The following is a 27,715-nucleotide window of genomic DNA, read 5'->3' on the forward strand; positions in this document are numbered from 1 at the left end:
TATGGACATGTTCATTATTTAAAGATGTATTGTCCCCCTGAACAATTTTTTTTTACATTTTTTTGTTGATTATGCCATTTTAATATCATATAATAGTTATCAACTTTGACCAAAACTTGGATTGGAAAAAAAATTATTTACCTGAAAAAACTGTAATTTAAAGCAAACAAGTCAAATTGCCTGCCAGCCAATGGATTTTTGGTTTGGTGTCATTGTAGTGAAAACATGATTTTTTCTTCGTTTTTTTCTACGCAATTGATTAACTTGATTAAAACTACAAATAACCTATGAAAGTCTGATGTAATTATTCTTCATTTTTTCACGTGGGGGACAATACATCTTTAAAAAAACATAACCTAATGTCCTTGTTCTACATGGAACCCCCGCAGTTTAAACGCGGACAAAACCACAGAAGAATAGCTTCTCTTTGTTGAGCTATACTTGCTCACTTTATTTCTATCCATCCGTTCATCCGGTAAACTAAAATAAAAACAAACAGAGAAACAATTGACACGGCGCCGTGAAGCACGTCTCTAACGTATACTACGGCTTATCATACATAATTCGCCGTTAACATGGGCATACTATCATCATTATGTCTATCAAACCTAACTAATTCATAAGTAAATAATAATATAAGATTGTCTCCACACGGAGCATTAAAGGTGTACAACAACGTTAATACAACGTATCGCCTATTGTGCACAGCTCTCATACCATGAACAGTGACTACAAGACAACAAACCGTGACTAGCCTAATTTACATATCAAGGTATCAAGGTGCGATGTACATAACATGGTTCCCTGCAAAGATAAATTATGAAACTGACAGTATCATCACTTTTGCTTTGCATACACAACAATAGTGGCTCCTTGACGGGGAATTGATTACAATAATACTAACTACTGACATTCAATGATTGACGTTTCTCCTTCATCTAAATGTTCAAGCAGTATAATTGTTATAATGTTTTTTTATTGAGAATTGTCCTATAATTTCACACATAAATTAATTATTCCCTCAGATTTGAAATCAAAATAAAATGTACATTGACTTAGTAATGTATTTAATAATTGCCCTGATTCAATACACAACTATTAACTTAGATTGTATACTGGCTTTTTCTTTTATCCAAATGTAATATGAAAAACATAAGCACTCATTTTGAGGACTTGTGATGAGTTGAAAAACAAATAACAACATTATCAAGTTAAAGTTCAATACAATTTTTAGTCCCGTGGACGCGACTCTATAGTTCACTATGTAGGTTGGTCGGTCTGTCGGTCTGTCTGTCGGTCCGTCGGTCCGGTATCACTATGCGTTTTAGCACGCGACTTATGGATGTTGGCCTTGTTTTCGTAATAGTCAAATGAATACAAAACAGAAAATATATGTAAGTTACACAATTTGTTTAAAAAGTAGCATGAAAACATATAAAATAAAATGTGATTAAAGGTAATGACCATTACAGGAACCAGAACTTAAAATAAATAAATAAAATCAACAGAAATATAGAAAATAGCATATTATTTTCATCAGAAAAATTATTATATAAAACTTTTTCTAATTAGAAACAATGGTTAAATGAAGACTATTCCACTTATATTTGAGGTAAAACATAAGTTTTTGTTTAAAATAATTGCCAAACTCTGCAATCCTCCAAAAAACATAGCAAACCTCATTTAAACAACAAAAAAGTGATTGAATAAGTTGTGTACAACTCACTTGGTTTGTCAATTAAAATGTAAATATATTTTTGTTAAATACTTAAATTTGTGGTTAAGCATCATTTTTGGGTTTAAAAAATAATTTCTAAACCTTCACTCTCGAATTAGAGGGGGCGTAATGACCAGCCCAAACAATGTTACAGTACTGTATAAGTAAAACATTTTACTTTAATTTCTTTAGAATACTAATAAATTTAGATATTTTATTCGATAAAAATTGTTGGCAGCCAATAATCCAATTAAAAGACCAAGGAATGCTTCACTTATTAATTTCCATTACAAAAATATAACAATTGTTGTGTGTAAGTTTATATCTAATACAATTAGTTTTAGCCGTATTAATTAATAATTGGTTTGTAGTGAACCATTCACTAACTTACTTAACTCTAAATTTAAAAAGTTTAACAATACATCAATATTGAAATAAAGTTGTATATAGCGAAACAACTTGAAAATATCATGGATAACAACATCAAAAGTTTTTGATAAATCTAGAAAAGTACTTAATGAAATTAATTGTTTTTAAATGCAGTATTAACAGAATCAGTGAGTTCAAGAAAAGCATGACAAGTGGTATGGTATGCATACATTTTTCAATATTTTTTTTTTAAATGGTTAAAATTAAGATTGGTATATATTAAAATATAAAGTACTGTATATCCGTTTTGAAATACAAGATTAACTTAAAATTTTAATATGATTAGGTAAATAACCCATCATGAATGATTAATTAATGCCGTGTGTGAGATGGCTTATAATTAAGGAGCAACCTTTTTAAGAATCATGCTCTGAACCTTTACTAGAATTCAAATTACTAATTATATTAAGCACTTCTGTTTCAGATATAAATGAGAGGCTTTATGGGAGGTAGTAATTAAGAGATTAGGTCTTTGGTATTTTTAGGTTAGAATTACAGAGTTTTACACATTTTTTAAAAATAATGTAATTACATTCTGGCTAATTAGGTTTGTATCATAAAAATATTCATCATTAATTTTTTTAACATGAGGTGTATCTTTACTTTTTTAACCGGGATTAATTACAGAATGTATTACTTCTCATTTGTTATATGTTACATTTAATCTGATTGAATTTAGTTTTGTAGCATTTTTTTCTTTGAAATTTTACAGAGTGCAGTAATATTGTTGCTATACTTTTTATATCTTGAGATATTTGAACATTTATGAATTTGTTAAAGTTTATGCTTAACTGTATAGTTTAGACGAATCAGTTTGAGAAAGATCAAAGCAAAATGCCCCTATATCTCTATATGTGCCAAAAGGGTAAAAACCCCTTAATGCAGGCTACCGTTAGACCACCTCTGGGCCTAGTAAAATTGCAGTACTATTACCGTCACGGTCGTACTGTAAGCCTGATCTGTGTGAAGAGTCCACGATATAAGGCCTGCTTACGCAGCGAAGCATTGATAAATTTGGGACATTGTACTTGATTGAGAAAGACTGTGGCAATTATTTTAGGTCAAATTATTAGATTATATCAATATATATTTGTTTAGGTTAAATAATACAATGGAAGAATACGGGCAATAATAATAAAAATATAACAGATGTTGGTCCAAAGATTATTTAACTTGCTGTAACGTACGTAAGCCTATAGGCCCTAGTAAGCATAGTTCTAGCGGGAATATCCTCTGGTGTGCGCGCCTGGTGCTAGCTTTTAACAGCTTCTGATAATTAAATTCGCGTCTATTTGTAGGCTTGTTTCTGTATAATGGCCATCACGATCGGGCAGTTAGTAGCACGGAGTGGTGATGGGCAAAAATATAGGTTTTATGCATCATAATAAAAACCAATAAAACTAAACGACAGACACACCAAACCACATCAGTAAACATGTGCGCGCATGGCATGTTTTAGACTTGCCCCAAGTCTGTATTATCTTTTTTTTTTATTTATTTGTTTTTATTTCGACCGCGATTTTTGTCTGAAAATACAGACTTGTGAAACACGTATAGAAATCGATTTGCAGACCGCAAACAAACGATAAGAATGACGTATGTTATCATACCGTATTGGCTATATGGGGCGGGCGGTATGTAAATATGGATTTCGAATCAACCAATGATCATTGTGTTTCAAAATGAAAGAGATCGAGTATGTACGATCGAGACTGTTGAAATATAAAATAGTAATGCCAAGTTGTTTTGTTTATTAATTGTTTAGTCCTTGGCCTAGGCCTCTTTCGTAGGTCCTACTGAACTCGCACGTATGACCTGCCAAATAAAACGCCAATGAAGTAGGCCTACATACCACCGTCACACAACAGGGCTACACCACCACCACACAGAACAGGACTGGGTCTGGGTGGGAATTAGATCAAAATTATCTCCGCGTAATAAATGATCCATTCAATGTTTGATTTGCGGAGAAGCTAGCCTATCATATATATCAAGACGAGTTTTCATGTTTCAAAGATCCCATCAAATGTTTACCAGACTACTAGGCATATGAAATAATTTCTAGCCTTCAGAACTTTCATAAATGTACCCAAGTACACATTATCTAAACGTGACATAGCGCATGCGCATCATCTTAGTTGTTGAGTCTTTGAAATTCTGAAATATGAATATTTAAACGGTGTACACGAGAGAGTCGCCAATCGCATGCAGCTGAAACTAGTCAACCGGATAATCGTATGCACCAAGAATTCTTGGTGTCAAACCACGTGACTTGTGCGTGTTTCCCCAGACGGAGTATCCAAAATCAAGTAGTATACGTATGAAACGCCATATGTGCCAAAATATTTATCTTTTAACTAATATTAAGACAAAACTCCGTCTGGAACCCAGACTAGGCATGTTTCGTCGGCAGTACCCTCCATTTTTTTTTCTAAAAAAGTGCGACCTCTATTTTATGAAGACAGTAATCTTTAAATATTGCGCCTTTTCACTGTGGCCTTTCACACAGAAAATGGTAAAATAACGGCAATAATACCGGCAATAATACCGGCTTGCTTATTGGGATATTGCCGCAATTCTATGTGAAAAGGGCTTAATTCAGTCTGAATGGTCAGGAACATCAACCATAATCAATTATTTTTTAAATAGGTAAATGATCAGAGATGTCTGAATTGTAATACCCGATAAAATATCAAAATTGGTAGGCCTATTGTTTGTTTAAAAATAATCAATAAGTTCTGCATTAGTTTTTGTGGGAAAAAAGTACAATAGTTGATAAGATGATATAGAACAATTATTAAATAGATTATGCTTATTAAATTTGATTAAAACAATTAATTTATAATAACCGCAAATTTCTCTATGGTATTAGATTTCAGTTGACTTGTAAATAAAGCCACTTATAGAATTCTTTTTTGTTTAATGATTTATAAAAAGCGAATCTCATATAGTTCTTTTGTCAATAATAACTCTGGTTATATTTTTTAATAAAAAAAATCAATAATTGTGTTCTGAAATGTTCATAACAGTTTTATTAAATACATTATGCGTATGACAAAGGTGGTGATTTGTTTAGAATTTCTGAATCATAAACTATCAATTGTATATTGTACCTACCTACTGTAAGTCATGACCAACATAGTATGTTTAAAGATTACCATTTTTAATCATTTTCCTTCATTAAATGCTTTTTCTGGATGTCGGCAGCCGGCATAAAAGTTTGTTGCCTTCATAGCCTTAGCTTTTCGAATTACAATGGATCTCTGCGGCTGCGCCTATAAATGATAATGTGTCTTAGGCATACTGTAGATCTTCACCTTGATTTTTCCAGTTCAGTGTGCATTTTTCAATCAAAATATTATTTAAGCCAAGATCAGTTTTAAATATGTCCTTTACAAGTTGCATTCGATCTTTTCCTTGATGTTACCAAATCTTAGGCTGTAGCATCTAGAATGCCTTTCAACTCGTAGCAATTCAGCTTCCATGTAGCTATTGTATCCTGATCCTGTTTAGATTTGATGTTTCACACATTCATGTCAAACTACCCGTTGTAGCTTTAAATTTATCCTTAATTTTTACTTTGAAGTTCCATAACATTTCTGTTTAGCAATGCTTGTTAGCCTTGCTTTAGTGATGCTCTTTCCTTGTCAATCCTAGTATTTATCAGCTGCTAAGCTACCCATTTCACCACTCAATACATTCATTCAACATTTTTGACTTGGGGTACCCGAGTCTAGGACTCTCTCTTCTTTTCCATCTGGATACTACAGAGCCAACTTTCAAGTCCTACTAGTTCTTTACGCATTGTCTGCCAGCTCTGAAACATTGCATGCATATACTAGGGTAATAGGTGAACAAAGCTATAGAGAGAAAATGTTCATACTTCAATCGTCAATTATGACGTCATAAACATGGTACCAATCGAAAAAAGTGCGATTTATAAAGTACTACTCCTCCCTTATTCGTTGTAGTACTTCTGCTCCCGGAAATAGCAAAAAATAACCGTATTTGGTAGCAAGGTTATTGATGTGTATGTGACGTTACATCCCGTCTTCTGACGTCATTACAGCTTCTTTTGCTGTACCCCAAGTATCGCACATTTGTGCTTGTTTATTCATAGCATGTTCAGTATAGGCTCAGTTTTTTTACCTATACTATGCTTTTGTGTTTTTCTTGTATTCATAGTTCGAGATAAAGCACTAATAATGTGTTATGAATACTCAGGCTTATATTCTTAGTAAAATGTAATGACTTTAGAATGATCAACTGTTGGGAATTAAATATTATGCAGAGCAAGTATGTCTTCACTCAGAGATGTCCATAGCCCTTTAATTTTACTGTAAATAAGAATTTGAGTTCTCTACACTAAAGGTTATTCACATGACAGTATGTAATATATATAGGTAACTTTATTCCCCCAAAAAAAATTACAGTATGTAATAGTGATATGTAAAAGGAATTTAAATAATAAAGCATAATAATCAGAAATAGAAACATTTATTTAATTAATTCAAATTGTTCAATACAATTTAAAATATTTAAAATTCCTTAAGTATTATCACAAATAAATATTTTTTTCAATTTGTAGCATTCAAAATACAGTAGGAGGGTTTGTTTATAATTTTATAATTATATTACTCGATGGGTGGCACCCAAAAAAATTAATTTTTTTTTAAACTCCATCTTTCATGGTATTGCATTCTTTGAAAATTACCTTTTTTTTCAATGAGCTTGCCTGAATCTTCGACTGTCTGATGTTTTCGCTTCTCCTTCTCCTTCCTTTTTATTTGGATTTATATCGTATTTTGTATCATCTTCTTCCCAACTTTTTTATAAATTTTTTCAGGGAGCCTAGGCGTAAAGTTTTTAAACTTATATAGGTTTCCTTCTACACATACTATGTTTTTTATTGGTTATTATCAAGTGTTTATATAATTATTATTTTATGTATTTTTAATATAAGCAGAACATTTATTGAATATTTATTGAAAATTGATTAAACAAATCAAATCAAATAAAACAAATCATAATATATTAATTTTGTGTATATGCTAAAAATGCCTTAGTAAACAACTCACATGTTGTATACGAATACCATAGGGCTACTGGTTTAAATTTTGGTTTATATCTAGTAAGACTAATAATACAATTAATGTGCATTACTAGAGTAAGCTAAGCTAGTGTCATGTTTTGAAATTAAAATGACCATTTTGATTAACTGGCATATATACAGTAAATGAAAGTGTGAAACTATTGTTTAATAGTGAGTACGGTAGGTGTACTATTTAAATGTTATGATTTTCTAAAAACTAAATGATGGTTACATCACCAATAGAGTTAGCCTAGGCATCTAGGCTTATAATAGGCCTACTAGACAATATGTGAAAAGGTAATTAAATAAAATACTTTTTGTCTTTTTCTATTTGGACATTGGAATCAATCATAAATACATTTATATTTTTTTTTCTGTTACTTAGACATTTTTTCATTCATACTTCTTAAAGTATGTCACTGTAGTAATGTCTAATAAGTACCTCTAAATTATTGAATGCACTTCCTAATGATATCACATGTACCCCGATCTCAAGGAATTGTTTTCTGTATTTTAAGTAAAAAACTACATTTCATCAAATTACTAGTATATTTTAAATGATTATTGTTAGCCGTTTTTCATCTCCTCTGCCGCATATGGCTACTAAATTCCAATAATTACCATTTATATCGTTTAGTGTCCTGTTTATTTGTCTGTTTTTTTTTGTATGTGTTTTGTTCTGTATTTTTGTTTTATTGTACATGGCTTGCCCGCCACAAGTAACTTCTAGTTTTGCCTCTTCTTTTTAGCAATTAAAAAAAATTGTATATGTTTATTTTTTGAAGCAAAAGTATATTTATTATTATTTTAATTCTTTATTTTTGTCAAATGTTAATGTTCTATTTAAAAGAATAATAAATGTTACTTGAAATGAAATGAATTTATAAATTATGGAACTATTAAGAAAGAAAACAAATCAAATAGTTTATTCATATCGATATTGCAAAATTATTTTACAACTCTTTATAGAGTATTGAAAAACTCATTTTATGTGTTATTATTAATTCTTTAAATTGTATTAATCTATTAATCAATTTTTCCTGTTGTAATCTTTTGTGGTCATTTTTAGATTTTATTTTGCATATGTTTTATGCACACATTATGTTTGTGAACAAGCTCCATTACAAAAATGATTTTATTATTATTATTATATTATAACTTATATTATCAAGGTTCTTTTATTTTTTAATAAATCCCAAAAGTTTGAGATCTGTCAGTCTTTATAGTATAAAGCTGGGGTTAAGACAGAGCTAAAATCCTCTGTATAGGAAATAGGGTAGTATAAACTCTTGAGATGGTGAAAAATGTTTCGCAGAGCAAAGTTTTTAATGGAATTTTTATTTTATGACCTCTCCGCCCCCCCTACCCCCAACTAAACAAGTTTTAGATTACATCTTTCCTCTTGAGTTTACTTTGTAGTATAAATGAAGCATGGCCTCCTGAGCTCAATTTGATTCTTTCAAAGTTAAAATAATATATATACTAAAAGGAAAATAATATGTGTTACTAAAGTCACGTATCCATGGTGATTGTGATGACAGGCCCAGACTCTATACTATACCTGATATTACGATACTATCTGAATTAAATATTCAGCCAGTGTGCAAAAACCTCTGGATACTATTTAAGTTGATTATCAATGACTTAAACAATTTAGCATTCCTATAATGCAACACCTTTTTAATGTTTATATTATATAATGCTTTTTTTTATACACATTATTATACATGGATAAAACATGCAATTGATTTAACATGTTAAATTGATTATTCTAATTACAATTTTTGTTGTAGTGTGTAGTATTGATAACATTATTAGATTTTTGGTAGGCATGTTATTATGCATAGAAATCTTTTGAATTGCAATAAATAAACACATGACCTTTGTGTACGACAATTAAAAAAAGCATTATAGTGAACAAAAACTATGATGCCAAGTTGGTGCTCTTGGCAGAAATTTGTTTAAGGATTGTTGTATTTTCTTGAGAAATCAGTAGATCAGAAATATTTAAAAAACAATAATTAAAATGAAGTTGCAACAATTTGAATATCATTTATTAGTAGGAATGTACAAAAGCCCTAAACGCATACTTACAGTGAGAGCTCACACATTTCATTTTACATACACATGCACTTGAAAATGAAAGTTAAACAATGATGACACATTATCTTCAAAACAAATGTAAATGTACTTTACATTAATTGTTTCTCCATTTAACTGTTTTCCTAGTCACATATTATCATTTATTATATGGGACTGTTTTGTACTACAATTCTTTATGCTGTTATCAAAATGACTTTATACTATACTGCAATATTTACATTGATCTTCTGTTCTGGTAAAGTAGACCCTATCATAGAGGCTTACACTATGTATATCAAGGTCTACTAGCCCTAATTTGGCCAACATTTTTGGCCAACATTTTCGGCCGCTATAAATGTATTGGCCACGAAACATTAATTACATTACTCAAATTTTGCGCCACCTTAATTCTGTAGTATTTGTCCATAGTATTTCAAGAACGAATTCTGCTCATTATAATATTTTTAATTCATTTCCACGTCTGTTCATAACTTGCCTCCAAATGTTAAAGATAGTCTAGTTAGTTTTAGATAGTTTTCCCTTTTTTCATTTATATATTCACTTAAGAAAAACTTGCCTCAAATACCTGTCTGAACTCAATGAAATGTGAAATGTTATTTTAAACTGTTTTTCTGTATTTAAGTTTATTTAATTTTTACACTTTAGGGGTGTCATACTTTATTTCATCGTTCACACCAACAGTTGATTGGATTGAATGTAATGTTTAAATATTATCTACTCAACAAAAGTATGTTCCATTTGTATAATGTATAGTAATAAATTAATAAACCTTACATTATTCTTTCTTTGCGCATCTAAATACCTTATAAAGTATGAATACACATGTGGTTGATAATCACAATAAAATAAAATATAGATAAATTGGCCAGACATGACATACATGTTCTTTTAATTCTAATTGGTACACATACTGGCCCACATCTTTCTGTTTCACTACATCATACTGGTCCTGCCAGTTGAATCTATTTCTACAGAGCAATCTCACTATTTAAACAAATTCCGAAACTTATTTAAAAGGTGAGATTCTATGGTGTTTTCTGTCTGCAAATAACTTTCAGAATTCCAATAATTCAGACATCAATGAATAAAAATAAACAAGAAATAATTTTTACTGTAAAAAAAGACTTTCTGAGATAACGGTTTTTAATATTTTTCTTTCTTCATTAAATGATATTTTTTAAATTGATATTCTATTTAATAATTTAAGAAATAAAGATTTATTATCAATTATTTTTGTTTAAAAATCAGTAGTAAACATTTTGTGTAACATAAATATAGTTTAAATTACTATAGACTATAGTACTATGCATATTCTGAGTGGCATTACTCCCTAAGGTTGGAGTGACCCACTCATACCCATACATTTCAGTGAACAAAAAATGTATAATTTTCCATGAGCCTTCGTTGTACAGCAGCAGCCGACAAACATACACACTAATCAAACAATTGTCATCTGTATACACCCCATTTGGCAAAAATATTTACCATATAGAAAGGATTGTTTTGACCATTCTTCAATGATATATATGATGGTAATTATACTTGGCCTCTATGTTGACAGCCAAAACACAGTTATTGTTTATTGAACATAGGTCTTACAAACTAATGTCTGCATACTGTACATATCTCAAAGACCCTCTGTGCACATGCCCAGTTTGAGTTTACAAATTCCCATTTAGACTTTCTTACCAGACCTGCTTTGTGGTGTGCTCATGCCCAGTTTGTGTTTCTAAATACCCATTTTTTCAGCCTCAGTAATCTATTATAAGCTTCTGCATGGCTAATGCTTCCGTTCTCTTGAATGTAACTGCCTAAAGGACTGGTGCGAAAATTATTGTTTACTTTTGAAAATTAACTTTTTTATTTATTTTATTTACTGAAGTATAAAAAATGTTGATGGGATAAGCAATGATTATGGAACATACAGCACTTTATTTGTTTATTGGTATACTCCTGGTGAGCATGGTCTACTATGAAAGTTTTAGCCTCAGTGAATATTATTCACATCCTATACACAATATATTGAACTTTTTGTCTTCAATGTTCATCAAAATAATATATTAATATCAGATTATTTATTTTTGTTTTAAATTAGTTATATAGGATTTATATAATTTTTTATTAGATAATTGTTAGTTGCATTAAATTTGTTTGAAATGTCAGTATGTATACATATGAATAAATAATGTTTATTACTTCTTTTATAATTACTGTATAATGTCTTATTTCCAGTGATTGTTTTTGTTATATCCTTGAAATAAAAAGAATATAACATTTTTTTTGGTGTAAATTTTAATCATTTTAATAAGTCAATTGATTGATTGATTTTATTCGATATTCATACATAAAAAGTTAAAATATACAATGTATTAAAAGAATACCTGGATAACCCATTAAGTCGACAAAAAAGTAAACTTATTTCCAATGGGGTCCAATCCGTAATGACGGATATATTTATAAATATAAAACACAAATAATAAAGATGTTATAAAATCTATTAAAATGTATAAATTTTAATATTTTTTACATTGATATGATTTGTTTGGTATCAGCCAAACCTTCACCCACTTTAAAGACAGGCTTGAGCTATCCAGGGAGGTATGGAAATGGTCATGGTATTTCTAAAAACTGTCCATTTGATCTAACAAATAAAAAAAATGAAAACATGTTTATACATATATCTGTTATGTGGTTCAAAAAGATGTCTAAAATTAACTTGTTTATCTATTTTAGTCGTGTGCAACGTGACTCTACAGCTCACTATGTTGGTCGGTCGGTGAACACTAACTCAAATTTGCGCACACGACTGCAGCCATGTATATGGCCTTGTTTTTTTATCAGATTAAACTCAACATTAATATTGTTACAATCAATATTTAGACTAATGTGTGTACGTCAAACCTCTTAAAACGGACAATGTTTTGTTGGTACACTAACAAATCTTTCTTTAGAATAGTGCAGGCCATTATCTCTGATAATATAAAATAATAGATTTGCATTACATACAAAATAATATTCCATGTGCAAGGCTTCCAATTGAAATGAAAGTACCAAAGCAATCGATAAAATAGGATATGCTACACTCACAATAACTTGTACTAGCTAATGCCACCATCACACCATACAGCAATGAACTATTTCTTTGCTCTATGATCGCACAAAGGATAATTTAAATATATTGAAGTTTTAAACATGCCCCTGAAAGTAAAAGTTTGTACACCAAACCAATCCAGTAGTTTAATATTTAAACAATATTAAATAAAAAAAAAGTTAATTAATTTAAATACCAGGCAACAACATTTTTATGTAAAAACTGGAATAATAATAAAAATGTATACAAAAGTAGAAATAAAATTTAAAAAAGCTAATTTGATAGTATTTGTGTGCATTGCGTATATGATCACAACACACACAGCAAATACAAGTTACAAATTGAATTTGAAAATTGACACTTAATGGATGTATAATTATATAAAATATTAATTAACCAATAAATATGTAAAAGATTAACTTGTATGATTTTATATTTTAGTTTGGAGAATCAGCTTTGCATTGGGCAGCTAAGGCAGGTCACTCAGCCTGCTGTAACCTGCTGGTTGATGCAGGGTCAGACATCAGTATCCAAAACATAGTAAGTTATACATTCTTTCATAGTCATATTTTTTGATATTTTGTATTTTAAATATAATGATCTTTTGAATAATAATATCTGCATGTTATAATGCTATTTAATGTTTTTATTTAACTGTATTGATGCTAGAATTGGCATTATTTGAAGTTTTTCAATATATTTTTTTCTCTGATATTTAGTCATAAAAATTGCTATGACACTATACATTTTGTCATGTTTAAACATTTCCATTGAACTCTTTATAAAACAATAAAAACTACAGCAACATACTATTGAAATATAATCCTTATTCCAAAGTGTAGATATACAGTAATTAAGTCGGAATTATGTACACTTCTATTACACAAAATTTCAATTTTTTTTAGTTCATTTTCACAAAACTGTTTAATAACTTTTGAAACACTATGATTCTACCTATATATCACATAGAGGTACAAATGATCAAAGATGCTAGTTGATAGACATATAGACTGTATTCATTTATTTTATAATTATTATCATACTCATTTACCTTTATTCCTTTCAACAACATCACCACCAACTCCAACCACCTCCTGGTTATAGTAACCACCACCAATCCCAAGAATGATGATGCAGAATTTGGTTGAGAGCTAAAGTGATCTTTTAATACACACCACAATTATAGTTCTTTGTTATTAGGTTGTAATTATTTTTTCCATATACAATATAAGATACAGATAGTATATCTGCCACATTTATTCTTTCTTTATACTCAGGATTAACAAACATAAATAAAACTGAAATAGCGGCACAAATATAATTTTTGTAAGTTATTTACCGTACCTAGTTTTTAACAAATCACCTTACATAATAATTACAGTATCAAACCACCATTACAATGTCATACAAAATAAAAAAATAAACAAATCATCATTAGCATAACTAGGTGATGATTGATCCATAGCAATATTTTTAGTCTATTTAAAAAAATGTTTATTTCTTAAAATTTATTTAGATATACATACACACATAGTAAATTATAGTAAACAAAAAATAAATGGAAATTGTTTAACACTAAACAACCTACATTAGAGGTGAAATACCACTAAGAAACACAAGAAAGCTGAACTTAGACTTAAATGTTCTACACAACTGTAACAAGTTCAGAGTGTATCCAACATTTAACATTATGACATATTTTAGACCACTGACAATGGTGATCACCAGTGCTTCGCAAAGTCTGCAGTTGCACTTTATATCATGTTTTATTCATTCATATTTATCTCCATCATCCAACTTTATCAAACAAAACCTTTTTGAGGATAAACATACAGTAGCTATATGTAAGGTTCAACTTTAATAATTTTAAAAAGTTTAACATTTTCTAACATTAATGTTAAAAGATTACTTTTAAAAGAACTTATATTATAATTTCAATTTTCAGTACAAGCTATTTAACAATTAAAAAAAAATATATGCCAAGTTATTGTAGCATAACTTTATATTTTAATCAATGGATGTAAATGACTTTGCATTATATAAATGTATTAGAATTGTTTATAAACTCTTAATTGTTGTAGATTCTATTTCAGTACAACCTTTTTTTAAAACTAATATTGACCTTTGTTCATCCTTGTTTCAGTTTGATAGTCCTACCTTTTCAATAGAATTACATTCATGTTCACAGAGTAAATTAAGATTTATCTCCTTTAAAATTAAATTCAATAAAACTATATCCCATAACAATTTTCCTATGAATAAATAGATGGAATTATTCTTAGTTTATTGATTTGATTCAGACCAATTTCATACACATTTAGCAATATTTGTTTCATTTTTTAACTAATAATATGCATAGAAAATGTTTATTTTACAACTACAATACCTCATTAAGTAATTCATTTATTTACTTTTTTATGGCTTTAACTAGTTGAATTCTCTCATGTTACCAATATAAAGTCTTAATCGGTAATAAATTTCTATTGATCATACATTCTAATAAGTTATGTTTCATAATTTTTTTGATTTTATTGTGTTACAATAAAGGAAAAATAAACGGTGTGGGAAAAAACATAATCAGATGACTAAATATATGTAATATAACGTTTTAATACATTTCTGGTGTTTTTGTGCAACTTCAAATTTTTATTTTTGTGCTATAGTTTAGTAGTAAACTAAATTTATCTTCCCATTTCCACCCTTTAAGACAGAATAGTCCAACTTCCCTTCCCCTGTAGTAGAGCACCGTATCAAGAATGTTAAATAACAGACAAGAGACATAAAATTGCTTGTCTACATACACTTTATTCACAGTACACATATGGCTGAATGCATATAACAACATTACTATAAGCCCAACAACTGGGAAACCTTTAACATGTGGCTTACCTTTCATTGGTCATGCTTTATAACAACCTACCTTAAACCCCTGCGTTAGCGGCTAAGGTAACACCAACCCAGCGAATGCTATGCAGTCCAAATAGATACTTATTGTACCCACATCTTCGTAAAATATCCTTAAACAGCACGGCAGCGTGAATAGGACATCTTTCTAGCATGTGGCTACTAGTCGATTTCACTGACTAAATAGTGCTAATGTGGTTCCATGCCTTCTACTCTCTATATCAGCATGTATAAAGACCCAGGTATCGTGTCCAACAATAATGTCCAACCACCAATAGTTCTTGATAGTTCAAACACTGAATTATTTAATATTTTAAATAAACTAAAATTTACACTATGTAGTATTTTTGTAAAAAAATTAATAAAATATGCACTAAATGTTGATTTTCCTTTTACCTAAACCTTGTATTATTTTAGGTAAATACAGAATTTCATTTACAGTATTGTGGTACAAAACTATGGAACAATCAAGTCCTTCTGTTGCTGAATTATTTCTTGTAATGTTAAATCTTTGATTAGTTTTACACCTTTTCACCTTCTGTCAATTATTGAAGAATTACTGACATTCAGTGATTGAAGCCTTCATCTAATGTTCAAGCAGTATTGTTATAATGTGTTTTTTATTGAGAATTGTCCTATAATTTCACACATAAATTAATTATTCCCTGAGATTTGAAATCAAAATAAAATGTACATTGACTTATTTAATAATTGCCCTGATTTAATGCACAACTATTAATTTAGATTGTATACTGGCTTTTTCTTTTTATCCAAATGTACATATAGTGGAGTCTGTTAGGGCTGAAATAAGGGTGTTTGGTTCAGTTTCTTCCAAAAGCACCAAATTTGGTATACAGGTTGCCCACCCTATACAAATTCAATTTTTGATGGGCGCCAAGCAAAATGACCCCTTGGGTCACCTAATTTGCATAATTTAAAATGGCGGACATTTTCGCTTAAACATTCTATATCTCTAAAAATACTGGTCATAGAGAGTTGATTTTTAGCCCAAAATGTTCAGAACATAAACATTCCTATTTACTCTAATGAAGTTTTTTTGAAAAAAATGACCGGAAGTACCAGTTTTAACCTTTGACCTATATTTTAAGGCATTACCATATCTCAGTAAATAGTTGTCACAGACAGTTTATTTAAGTGTCAAATTGTTCAGAATATATTATACAAATAATGAATGTTTATGAGTGCAATGGTACAAATAATGGCACGAGGTGAATGATGAAAGGTTATATCAACGAGGCAAAGCCGAGTTGATATAACCTTTCATCATTCACCAAGTGCCATTATTTGTACCATTACACGAATACAAAACATTCATTATTTGTTTTATATAACATCTAAATAACAAACAAAAATGTTTCAAAAAGTACTATTTAACGATCGTTGAATAGTGCGTACTATTGCACGCCATGTGACCCACATTCGTCCAATCAAATGACCGGAATTTATATAGGTGTTATATAAATGTTACTATTTAATTTAATGAAACATTTTATCCAAAAATGACCGGAAGTACTCAGTTTTGCCTTTGAACGTTACGGTGTAATTACCAACCTTGTTACGGTTAATATATTTTGATATCCATAAAACTACTTGTCATAGAGAGTTAATTTTGGTGTCAAAATGTTCAGAACATAAACATTTCTATTTACTATAATAAAGTTTTTTCTCAAATAATGACCAGAAATACCATATTTGACCTTTGACCTGTTTTTTCAGGCAAATTGCCATATCTCATTATTGGGTTGGAGTGGAAAGTTCATTTTGGTTTCAGATTGTTCAGAATATATATGTTTCTATTCTGCTTAATAGAAGACTTTTCAAAAAAATGTCAGGAAGTATAGTTATTGACTTGTTAAATACATAAAATTTATAAATTTGTTCAGTTAATTGTATAGTTAACTGTATATTTATGATATTATTTTGCAACCCACTTTTGAGCACTTGTCGAAGATGGCTGCTTGCATGTGCAATTGAACAAAGTATACTGAACAAAGTTGAATAGATTGTCCTATTTGTAGTGAGTCTAGAGTAATGTAAATGAGAAATGAGAAAATTGTATATACAAAAAATACCCAATCTCATCTAATCGAGTACTTAAATGAAGTCTTCTACGCATTAACTCTCTATGACAAGTAGTTTTATGGATATCAAAATATATTAACCGTAACAAGGTTGGTAATTACACCGTAACGGTCAAAGGCAAAACTGAGTACTTCCGGTCATTTTAGGATAAAATGTTTCATTAAACTAAATAGTAACATATATATTCTGAACAATTTGACACTTAAATAAACTGTCTGTGACAACTATTTACTGAGATATGGCAATGCTTTAAAATATGGGTCAAAGGTTAAAACTGGTACTTCCGGTCATTTTTAAAAAAAAAATACTTCATTAGAGTAAATAGGAATGTTTATGTTCTGAACATTTTGAGCTAAAAATCAACTCTCTATGACCAGTAGTTTCAGAGATATAGACTGTTTAAGCGAAAGTGTCCGCCATTTAAAATTATGCAAATTAGGTGACCCAAGGGGTCATTTTGCTTGGCGCCCATCAAAAATTTAATTTGTATAGGGTGGGCAACCTGTATACCAAATTTGATGCTTTTGGAAAAAAGTGAACCAAAATATCCCTAACAGACTCCACTTGAAAAACATAAGCACTCATTTTGAGGGCTTGTGATGAGTTAAAAATCAAATAATTTATTATCAAGTTAAAGTTCAAAACAATTTTTTTTGTAATGGTCAAATGAATACAAAACAGAAAATATATTTAGGTTACATTAATTTCTTTAAAAAGTAGCATGAAAACATAAAATAAATTACATGAATAAAGGTAATAACTATACAGGAACCAAAACTTAAAATAAATAAATAAAATCAACAGAAATATAGACAATAGCATATTATTTTATCAGAAAAGTAGTTGGAGAGATAATGATTTTCAATTATTATACAAAAGTCTTTCTGATTAGAAACAAGGGTTGAATCAAGACAATTTCACCTATATTTGGGATAAAACATTATTTTTTGTTTAAAATAATTGCCAAACTCTGCAATCATCCAAAAAACATAGCAAACCTCATTTAACCAACATAAAAGTGATAGAATCAATAGTGTACAACTCACTTGGTTTGTCAATTAACAAATTTAAATATATTTTTGTTAAATACTTAATTTTGTGGTTATAAGCATCATTTTTTGGTTTAAAAACAATATTGATAAACCTTCACCGCCCCAAACAATGTTACAGTAATGTATAAGTAAAACATTTTATTTTAATTTCTTTAGAATACTAATATATTTAGATATTTTATTTGAGAAAAATTGTTGGCAGCCAATAATCTAATTAAAAGACCAAGGAATGATACTTCACTTTTTTCAATTAATTTTCCATTAAAAAAATATAACAATTGTTGTGTGTAAGTTCACTAATACAATTAGTTTTAGTCGTATTATTTAATAATTAGTTTGTAGTGAACAATTTACTAACTTACTTAACTTTAAATTTAAAAAGTTCAACAAGACATCAATATTGTTATGAAAATATAAAGTTGTATCATCTGCATAAAAAAATATTGTGTCTGAAAGATTTACTAATTATTAATTTGAAATAATGATTTCGATCTGTAAAATATCTTTTTAACCACGCTATGAAAGGCCCCAAAATACCATAACGAAACAACTAGAAAATATCATGGTTAACAACATCAAAAGTTTTTGATAAATCTAGAAAAGTACTTTCAAATGCAGTATTAACAGAATTATATTAGTGAGTTCAAGAAAAGCATGACAAGTGGTATTGTATGCATACATTTTTCATTATATTTTTGAAAAAATGGGTAAAATTAAGATTGGTATAAAAGTATCTATTTTTAAATACAGGATTTACATTTAATATGATTAGGTACAGAACCCATCATGAATGATTAATTAATGGCGTATGTGAGATGGCTTATAATTAATGGAGCAACCTTTTTAAGAATCATGCTCTGAACCTTTACTAGAATTCAAATTATTAATTATATTAAGCACTTCTGTTTCAGATATAAATGAGAGGCTATATGGGAGGTGGTAATTAACAGATTAGGTCTTTGCCATTTTAGAATATAGAATTACAGAGTTTTACAAATGTGGCTATACTTTTTATCTTGAAATATTTGAACTTTTATGAATTTTTAAAAGTTTATGCTAATGTTTACTAAATTTATTTAGGTGGGGTGTGTAGAGGGTGTCATCAATAGTTGTTTTAGTGTTTTGGTTTTTTTTTAACTTCAAAAAGTATATAAAAAAATGTATCCAACATTAGGATTAACTGTACAGTTTAGACGAATCAGTTTGAGAAAGATAAAAGCAAAATGCACCTATATCTGTAATTCAGTATCAATGGTCAAGAACGTCAACCTTATTGAAAGTTAATCATAATCAATTATTTTTGAAATAGGTAAATGATCAGAGATGTCTGAATTGTAATACCTGATGAAATATCAATCCATAAGACCATAATTTAACATCAAATAAATAGTCATAAAATTAAATCTTCTTTATTTTAATATATTCCTCTTTTTGTTTTCTTTTGAAAAAGGTTTTAATACACCAAGAAAAAAAAACACAAATATAAACATCTACCCTGTATACACATGGGGTCAGATCATCTTTCTATTTGACCTATTCGCTTCCCTTCAATATCTACATCCGTCGCTAGGACAGAATAATCTGGATTTTTTTGTTTTACATTAATCCAAGTTAATCAACTACCACACTTTATTTCAAATAATAACATTTTTTAGCTTAATTATTTTTTTGTTAAATGGCTGCATAATTAGTTATCCACACCTTGGCGGATAACTCCTTGTGATTGTATAAAATCATCATCAACTTTTTTTATCTGTATTATTCTTCTTTCATTCCATATTTCATAACTTTGTATAGTTTTGTGCACCTCCTACTTTTTAAAAATGTCAGAGTTGCGCAACATGACTTTCGCACGATTTTATGAATTTAAATGATTGATCATAGATTAAAAACCAAACGTCATTTTGTATTGACACTTTTTAAATTTAAGTCATATCAAGAGTAACTTTCTGTGGATTGAAAATGCCATGCTTCACATAAAGTTACGCGCACAAGATTTTTTCTTATACCCAACACCTGCAATTGCTGTAACTAATAATGCGTATTTTCATTATAAGCCTTAAAAGAATTGAAAAGTCAATTAAACCATCAAATATTATTTTAATGATTTTACTGATTTTGATTTTAAATGTATTATGGCTACCCTTACAGTACATGATGGCATTGTTAACCCTATTTCACATTGACCATTCTTATTATTTGAAATACATTATGGCTACTCATACATGCTGATTGCCTTCTTAACCCTATTTCACATTGACTATTCTTTTTATTGTACAAGTTACTAAATGTTTTAGTTTACTTAATTCACTTCCCACAACCTTAATCAATAATCACCTTGACAAATTTCAATATAAATTTACCTCCTGGTTCATCCTGTTTTTCATCACTGTTTTCCTCCTTGTACTCTATTTGCACAAACATACTTTGCCTATTATATTATTCTTAATAGTGTTGTTGTTTACAATAGTGATGAAAGCATTAATTTTGAAAATTTCTGTAATTTCGCGTGGAAGTAATCATATTTATCTTAATTTATGTCATGTTCATCCCACCAAAATCTGATGATGAAAACAGTTACCATGAAATTAGTACTTATGTAGAAACAAGGCTATATAAAAAAGGATAGATTCAGGGTTTAACAAAATATATGACATAATCAATTCTAACCGGCTGAAAACATCTATTGAAATCCTCCATACATTATGTAGAAGAGCTGACTATTGCAATATGCTTTATTAGTTGATGCCATTCCAAAAGATTGTAAGTATAATTAAGAATCATAACAACAATATGTCAAATTCAAATTCAAATATTCTTTATTCATCCTCAATCAAGAAAATATACAACAACAATATATGAGAACATAAAAAAAATGAAAAGGAATCACATAAAAACTCAAAAGAGCTTGATTAGTTGTGTACCCCTACGTCCCTAACTAGCCTAAAAAACTAAAACATAAATAATAAAAAAGCTGTGCATACATACTGTCTGTACATATTAAGGATGAATGTATTATAACAATTAAATAACACATAACACATAACAGCAAAATGTATACTCATGCTTTAAATCAAAAGCTATTACTTCTCGTGTTTTGAACAAATGGAATGTTGCTCTCAACGCCCAAAACATAAATCCGATAAAGAAGGTGAAAAATGAAAAAATATACTAAATTATAAAACATTACATAAAATTGTTTCAACTAACTTACAGCTGTATCTGGAAATTGAAAAAAATGAATGTTATATATGTGTTATTGAAAATGAAAAGCATATGTTCTTATATTGTATACATAACAAACATTTTTATAGGAATAGACAATAGCAGAAGTTCATTTAAAGTAGGGCCTACCTCTTTAATGCAGGCTCAGATTGTCTACAGTATATACATACTGTATATACAGTGCAATGCTTTAAGTATCTAATACCTTGCAATTTTATATTCTTTTAACAATCATAAATCATACAGGTTTGATAATGCATTTTTTCTCATATATGTATAATTTTCTAACAATTTGAATAAAATAGGTGTTTATCAAGTCAATACTGTATTCAAATTTAGAAACAGCTTAATCACAAAATAATGGGATCATTGTGCACTTTGTAATATTAATAATTCATTATATGATGTATTGATACTTTAACACTTCTTTATTGTATCTTGAACTTTGTTGTTATCATTGATACAATAATACATGAATCAAATGTCAACAATTATAGAGCATTCATATTAACAGTTAATGTTGACTGATATGATTTTACTGTACCTTTCATCTCATCTTGAAAATTAAAAAAGTAAATAAAAATTAATCAAATATTAAAAATAATTTAAATATAAAGCTGATGATATTGATTGCAATTTGCCTAATGAGGTTTGATGATGAAAATAAGAATTCAGCAGGGTGAATTTTCAATGCGAGATGTAGGCATAAGTAATAATAACCTGTCATTCTTTTAAAATACAAAATAAATTTGCAAATTGATGGTAAATACCATTTTAAAAGAGTTTATATGAAAGTATTTGTATGAAAAAATTGAATTATCATATGCATTTATTATTTTTAGAATGGATCAACACCTCTGATTGAAGCTGCAAATAGGGGTTTTCACGAAGTCTGCTTGGTCCTTCTCAATAAGGGAGCTGATGCAAATCAACAAAACAAGGTACTTTCACACATTGTATTTTAAAAATTTTTAAATACATAGGTGGACAGTACATACTAATAACAATTTATGTTTTGTCATTGATAATGGGATTGTAGGATAATTCAAAATTATTACTAGTTCAAAATCTAGACTAGTAGTATATTTAATTTGTTTGAAAATGTATACCACAAATATTTGTTGACATGTGCACAACAAATAGTTTGTTTATTTTGCCTAATTTATCACTCAACTTTGTTACTCTATTTTGTAAAGAAATTAATCAGAGCCTTATCATTAAATGTTTACATTATTTATATGCAGTATGTTTATTTACATATTTCTTGGTAGCAGAAATGAAGCTCACCTTATTCTGTCATATTTCCTCACAGTGGTTTGAATTCAGTACATTGCATTTCATATGCCGTTTCTTATACCTTACTGTACTGTATATTTTTCCCCCTTGACCATAACAAATATTTAAACTTCAATTTAAAAAAAACAATTCTTCTTTTCTATTGTTTGTAGAATACTGATACTACTATGTCTTGTCACTCAATAAATATTATTTACCACCAAAAACGTACATTGCCTCATACTTACCTATATTTTCCGAGAACTTTACTTTTACCTGGAAAATGATTTAAATGAAAAGAAGAATAATTACCCAAAAAAGGTGAAAATCATTATGTAGTTAAATGTAATAATGAGGGCACAATTATTGTTGTTATTTTTTAGCCATTTCATGCATGGATTACCACAATGCTTTCTTATTTATGTTATAATCTGTTTTTAAAAATGATTTGATAATAAATATCTGCTAATTAATTAATTAATGTATGTTTAAAATAAAAAAAAACAAAAATGAAATTAATTCTAAATAGGCCATGTGGTTTTTCTTGGTCAGAATAGCATATAGCTTGTTAGATTGAATTAATTAATGGAGGTTTGCGCAGGGTTTTTGGGGTTTGTGCAGTTTAGCAATACCCCTGTGTTATTGATCTTGATCATCAAGTTAGTGAGGGTTTTAATATATTCCTGTCAGTCTGAATGGCAATATGCTATATGGTGACAAAAATAATAATACATAGCCATGTCCTATATTGAATCCCAAATTCATAAGTTTTTATGTAGACTTTGACAATATTATTTGCATACAAACCAGCAGCCACTTCCAGAAATGAGGCACTTTTGCGCTACCTAACAGGTAAAAGGCAACGCAATAGGGGGCGCAATTGCGTTTGCAAAGGAGTTCACAATAACACTAGAAGCTAAGTTTCTCAAAGGTATGACCCCTTTTAGCAATGGGCTTAGCATCCAGTGAAGCTAAAATCCTCTCTAAAATTGTGCGATAAATCGTGACATTTTGATGCCGGACATAACTACTAATTTCACCCCATCATTTCCCACACTTGTGTTACCAAGTCCTTGGTAATATACCTCATAAATGCTGCACCTCCCCGTATGGAAATATTTAACAGTGGCTTTTATATTCATACAGCAGAAACTGGATAACAAGATATGAAGCAACAAACAAAAATTTATATAAAAATATCTTACACAAAGAATGAATAGGTTCACATTAAAAAAAACTTATACATTCACTTTGTGATTGGCCATTGTATTGGTCTAAGTTTAAAAATGACTTCACAAGCTTTGTTCAATCGCATTTTAAAAATAAACTTTCAATGAACAATTCTGATAATTATTAGAACTGTGCATACACTGGACTTATACAAATGCACAGATTAATTGTTTGTTTTTTATAATCGTCTACCGACTACTGTATCATGTAAAACTTTTAGGTTCCTTACTCCAAACATGACTTTGAGTTAACAACTCATAAACTATTATTTTTTTTATTGTTGAAAGAGAAATTGAACTTGAATGTATCACCTGGTTTCTACTTACCGTATACATCCTTGAAACTCATCAAGATGCAGATACAATCACTCATAAAGTTATACAATTTATTGTAATACTTCCTATTATATTGTATACACATATTTCTTTTAATGCAAAATCAATCTGCAAATGTTGCATGGTTCTTATCATCAGACCAGGTACATTGCACCTACTTTTATTTCATACTTTTTTCAAACTCATTGTCAACAGTTCTTAAACAAAATTGACTTCATTGTCTGTTTAAATATTTTGATTTTGATTATTATAATTTTTGATATGAATTGATTTTTTGTAAAACAACATAATATTAAGTACGATCTAGTGAGTGAGTGGCCGAGCGGTTAAGACAGTGGAACCGTAATTACGTAGCCATAACATCGGCAGGGGTTCGAGGCTCACTCACTCCATGGGTCTGGTGGTAGAACGAGTCTTCTCGGATAAGGACTATAAACCGTAGGTCTAGTGTACACATCTAGCTCGTGTGCACTTTAAAGAACCTAGTACATCTTTCGAGACGATCAGTAGGGGGTTACCCCGGTGTATTAGTACATCACAGCCACTGATCACCAACTGGGCCCTCTGGGAGACCAGTCTTTGACTTTACCCAGTATAAATATAAATTTCAATTTCAATTTCAAATCATTTTCTTTGCATCTTTTATTCACCACTGATGTAATAATGTTATGTTATTAAATGCAACTCTTAATAGGTCAAGGGTCAAATAATAAATATATATTGTTATTGTATACTATTTATTTTCACAAATTTTATTATTATTACTATATTATAACTTATATTATCAAGGTTCTATCTTTTATTTTTTAATGAATCCCAAAAGTTTGAGACCTGTCAGTCTGTAAAGCTGTGGACAGAGATAAAATCCTTTTTTTTGTATTATAAATAAAGCATGGCTTCCTGAGCTCCATTTGATTCTTTCAAAGTTAAAATGATATATATACTAAAAGGAAAATAATATGTGTTACTAAGTCACGTATCCATGGTGATTGTGATGACAGGCCCAGACTCTATACTATACATGATATTACGATACCATCTGAATTAAATATTCAGCCAGTGTGCAAAAACTTCTGGATACTATTTAAGTTGATTATCAATGAAGCATTCCTATAATTATATAATATGGTTCAAGCCACAAAAGAGAACAAAAATGACAGTGCATTTAACATCGTGTATAAGAGAATGACAAATTTGAATAAAGTATAAAAGCATGAAAGAGTATAAGAGCATAATGTCAATACAGAGAAGAGATTAGTGGTTTTCTGTAGTTTGCAACGCCCTTTTCATTAATTGGGTACGCTGTGTGTTACTTAGAGCATTGTCACACATTGCATACAAAAACAAGTCATGATATTATTTTATGCTCACAAAACTGAATTCAGAAGAACATCAAGCATATATTTCTGAATAAAACTGAACAAAAATGAAATAGTAGTTTCTATAATTAAATTGCTTTTAAAAAAATTATTTGGGATTTACACTACCCATCTGAATATACATGCACCTTAATCTGAATACCTTATCCAACATGATTACAGTGTTTAAACAGCGAATAATACTATGCCTTTGTAGATTCATTCCATAACATAGTTTCATTCCATTAAAACTACAATAGTAACATTATCGTATAACCTATATAACCTACCACTTTTTAATAGAATTAACTGAATGCTATCATCTCTTTAACTATTTAATACACAATAACATCTACCTGTCTATGATAGTGCAGCGTGTCAATCACAGCTAAAGACACCAGTTGTACACCTTTGTGTCTTATTATCCAATGCATTCCAACACAATGCTGCTCAGACACATGATGGGATCAGATTGTTTTTATATAATTGTCCTTTATTACTAATTATAATATTGACAACCATTCTGATGTTTATTCATAGTTGTGCAGAGCCATGATAAATACAATTGTCACAGCTTGAATAAGGTAACAGGGAGAAATTTAAATGAAAACCTTCCTCAAAATATTATTTCTCTGCTCAAATGCTGGATTGTAATGAGTTTTTAATATTAAATGTGTCTATATAATTTATTGTTTGTTAAGTAGGTCTTTTACCACACTGATGTTTATATGTGAAATGGTTAAATGTATTCAGATTGAGATCTTTTGAAAAATACATATATACAAATACACCAAAAAAAAAAAAAAAAAAAAAAAAAAAAAGCATCTACCCTGTATGTGATGATACACATGGGGTCAAATCATTTTTCTATTCGACCTATTCGCTAGGACAGAATAATCTGGATTTTTTTTTTAACTACCACACTTTATTTCAAAAGATAACATTTTTTAGCATAATTATTTTTTTTGTAAAATGGCTGCATAATTAGTTATCCACACCTTGGAGGATAACTCTTTGTGATTGTATAAAATGATCATCAACTTGTTTTATCTGTATTATTCTTCTTTCATTCCACATTTCATAACTTCGTAAAGTTGTGCACCTACTATTTTTTTTAAACGTCAGAGTTACGCAACATGACTTTCGCCCGATTTTATGAATTTAAATGATTGATCATATATCAAAAAACCAAACGTCATTTTGTATTGACACTTTTTTAATTTAAGTCATATCAAGAGTCAACTTTCTATGGATTAAAAATGGCATGTTTCACAAAGTTACGCGCACAAGATTTCTTACAACCAACACCTGCACTTGCTGTAACTTAATGCGTATTCTCGGTTTGTGAACTTAATTCTCTTGAATTTTTCATTATAAACCTTTAAAGAATTGAAAAGTCAATTAAACCATATCTAATTTTATTTTAATGACTTACTGATTTTGATTTTAAATGCATTATGGCTACTCATACATGCTGATTGCCTTTTTAACCCTATTTCACATTGACTATTCTTATTATTGTACAAGTTACTAAATGTTTTAGTTTACTTAATTCACTTCCCACAACCTTAATCAATAATCACCTTGACAAATTTCACTATAAATTTACCTCCTGGTTCATCCTGTTTTTCATCACTGTTTTCCTCCTTGTACTCTAAACGCACAAACATACTTTGCCTATTATATTATTCTTAATGTATATATAGTATAAGCCCATGGAGTAATTTATAATTCTTCCGTAAGCTTCCTAATTACATGTAAAGATAATAAAAGCGTCACATTTTGTATCTTATTTGTTTTG

The 27,715-nt window shown here is 29.3% G+C and overlaps 1 protein-coding gene across 1 annotated transcript in view; it reads left to right on the forward strand.

Annotated features, from left to right (window-relative positions):
• Nucleotides 1-27,715, forward strand: part of LOC140044118 (uncharacterized) — an 85,584-nt gene that overhangs the window by 31,148 nt on the left and 26,721 nt on the right. The window contains exon 5 of the mRNA XM_072088599.1: nt 22,559-22,657. Coding sequence (XP_071944700.1) covers nt 22,559-22,657 — 99 coding nt within the window. The remainder of the gene's footprint in view (nt 1-22,558; nt 22,658-27,715) is intronic.

Source organism: Antedon mediterranea, chromosome 3 (genome assembly GCF_964355755.1).
Source record: "Antedon mediterranea chromosome 3, ecAntMedi1.1, whole genome shotgun sequence".
NCBI lineage: Eukaryota > Metazoa > Echinodermata > Crinoidea > Comatulida > Antedonidae > Antedon > Antedon mediterranea.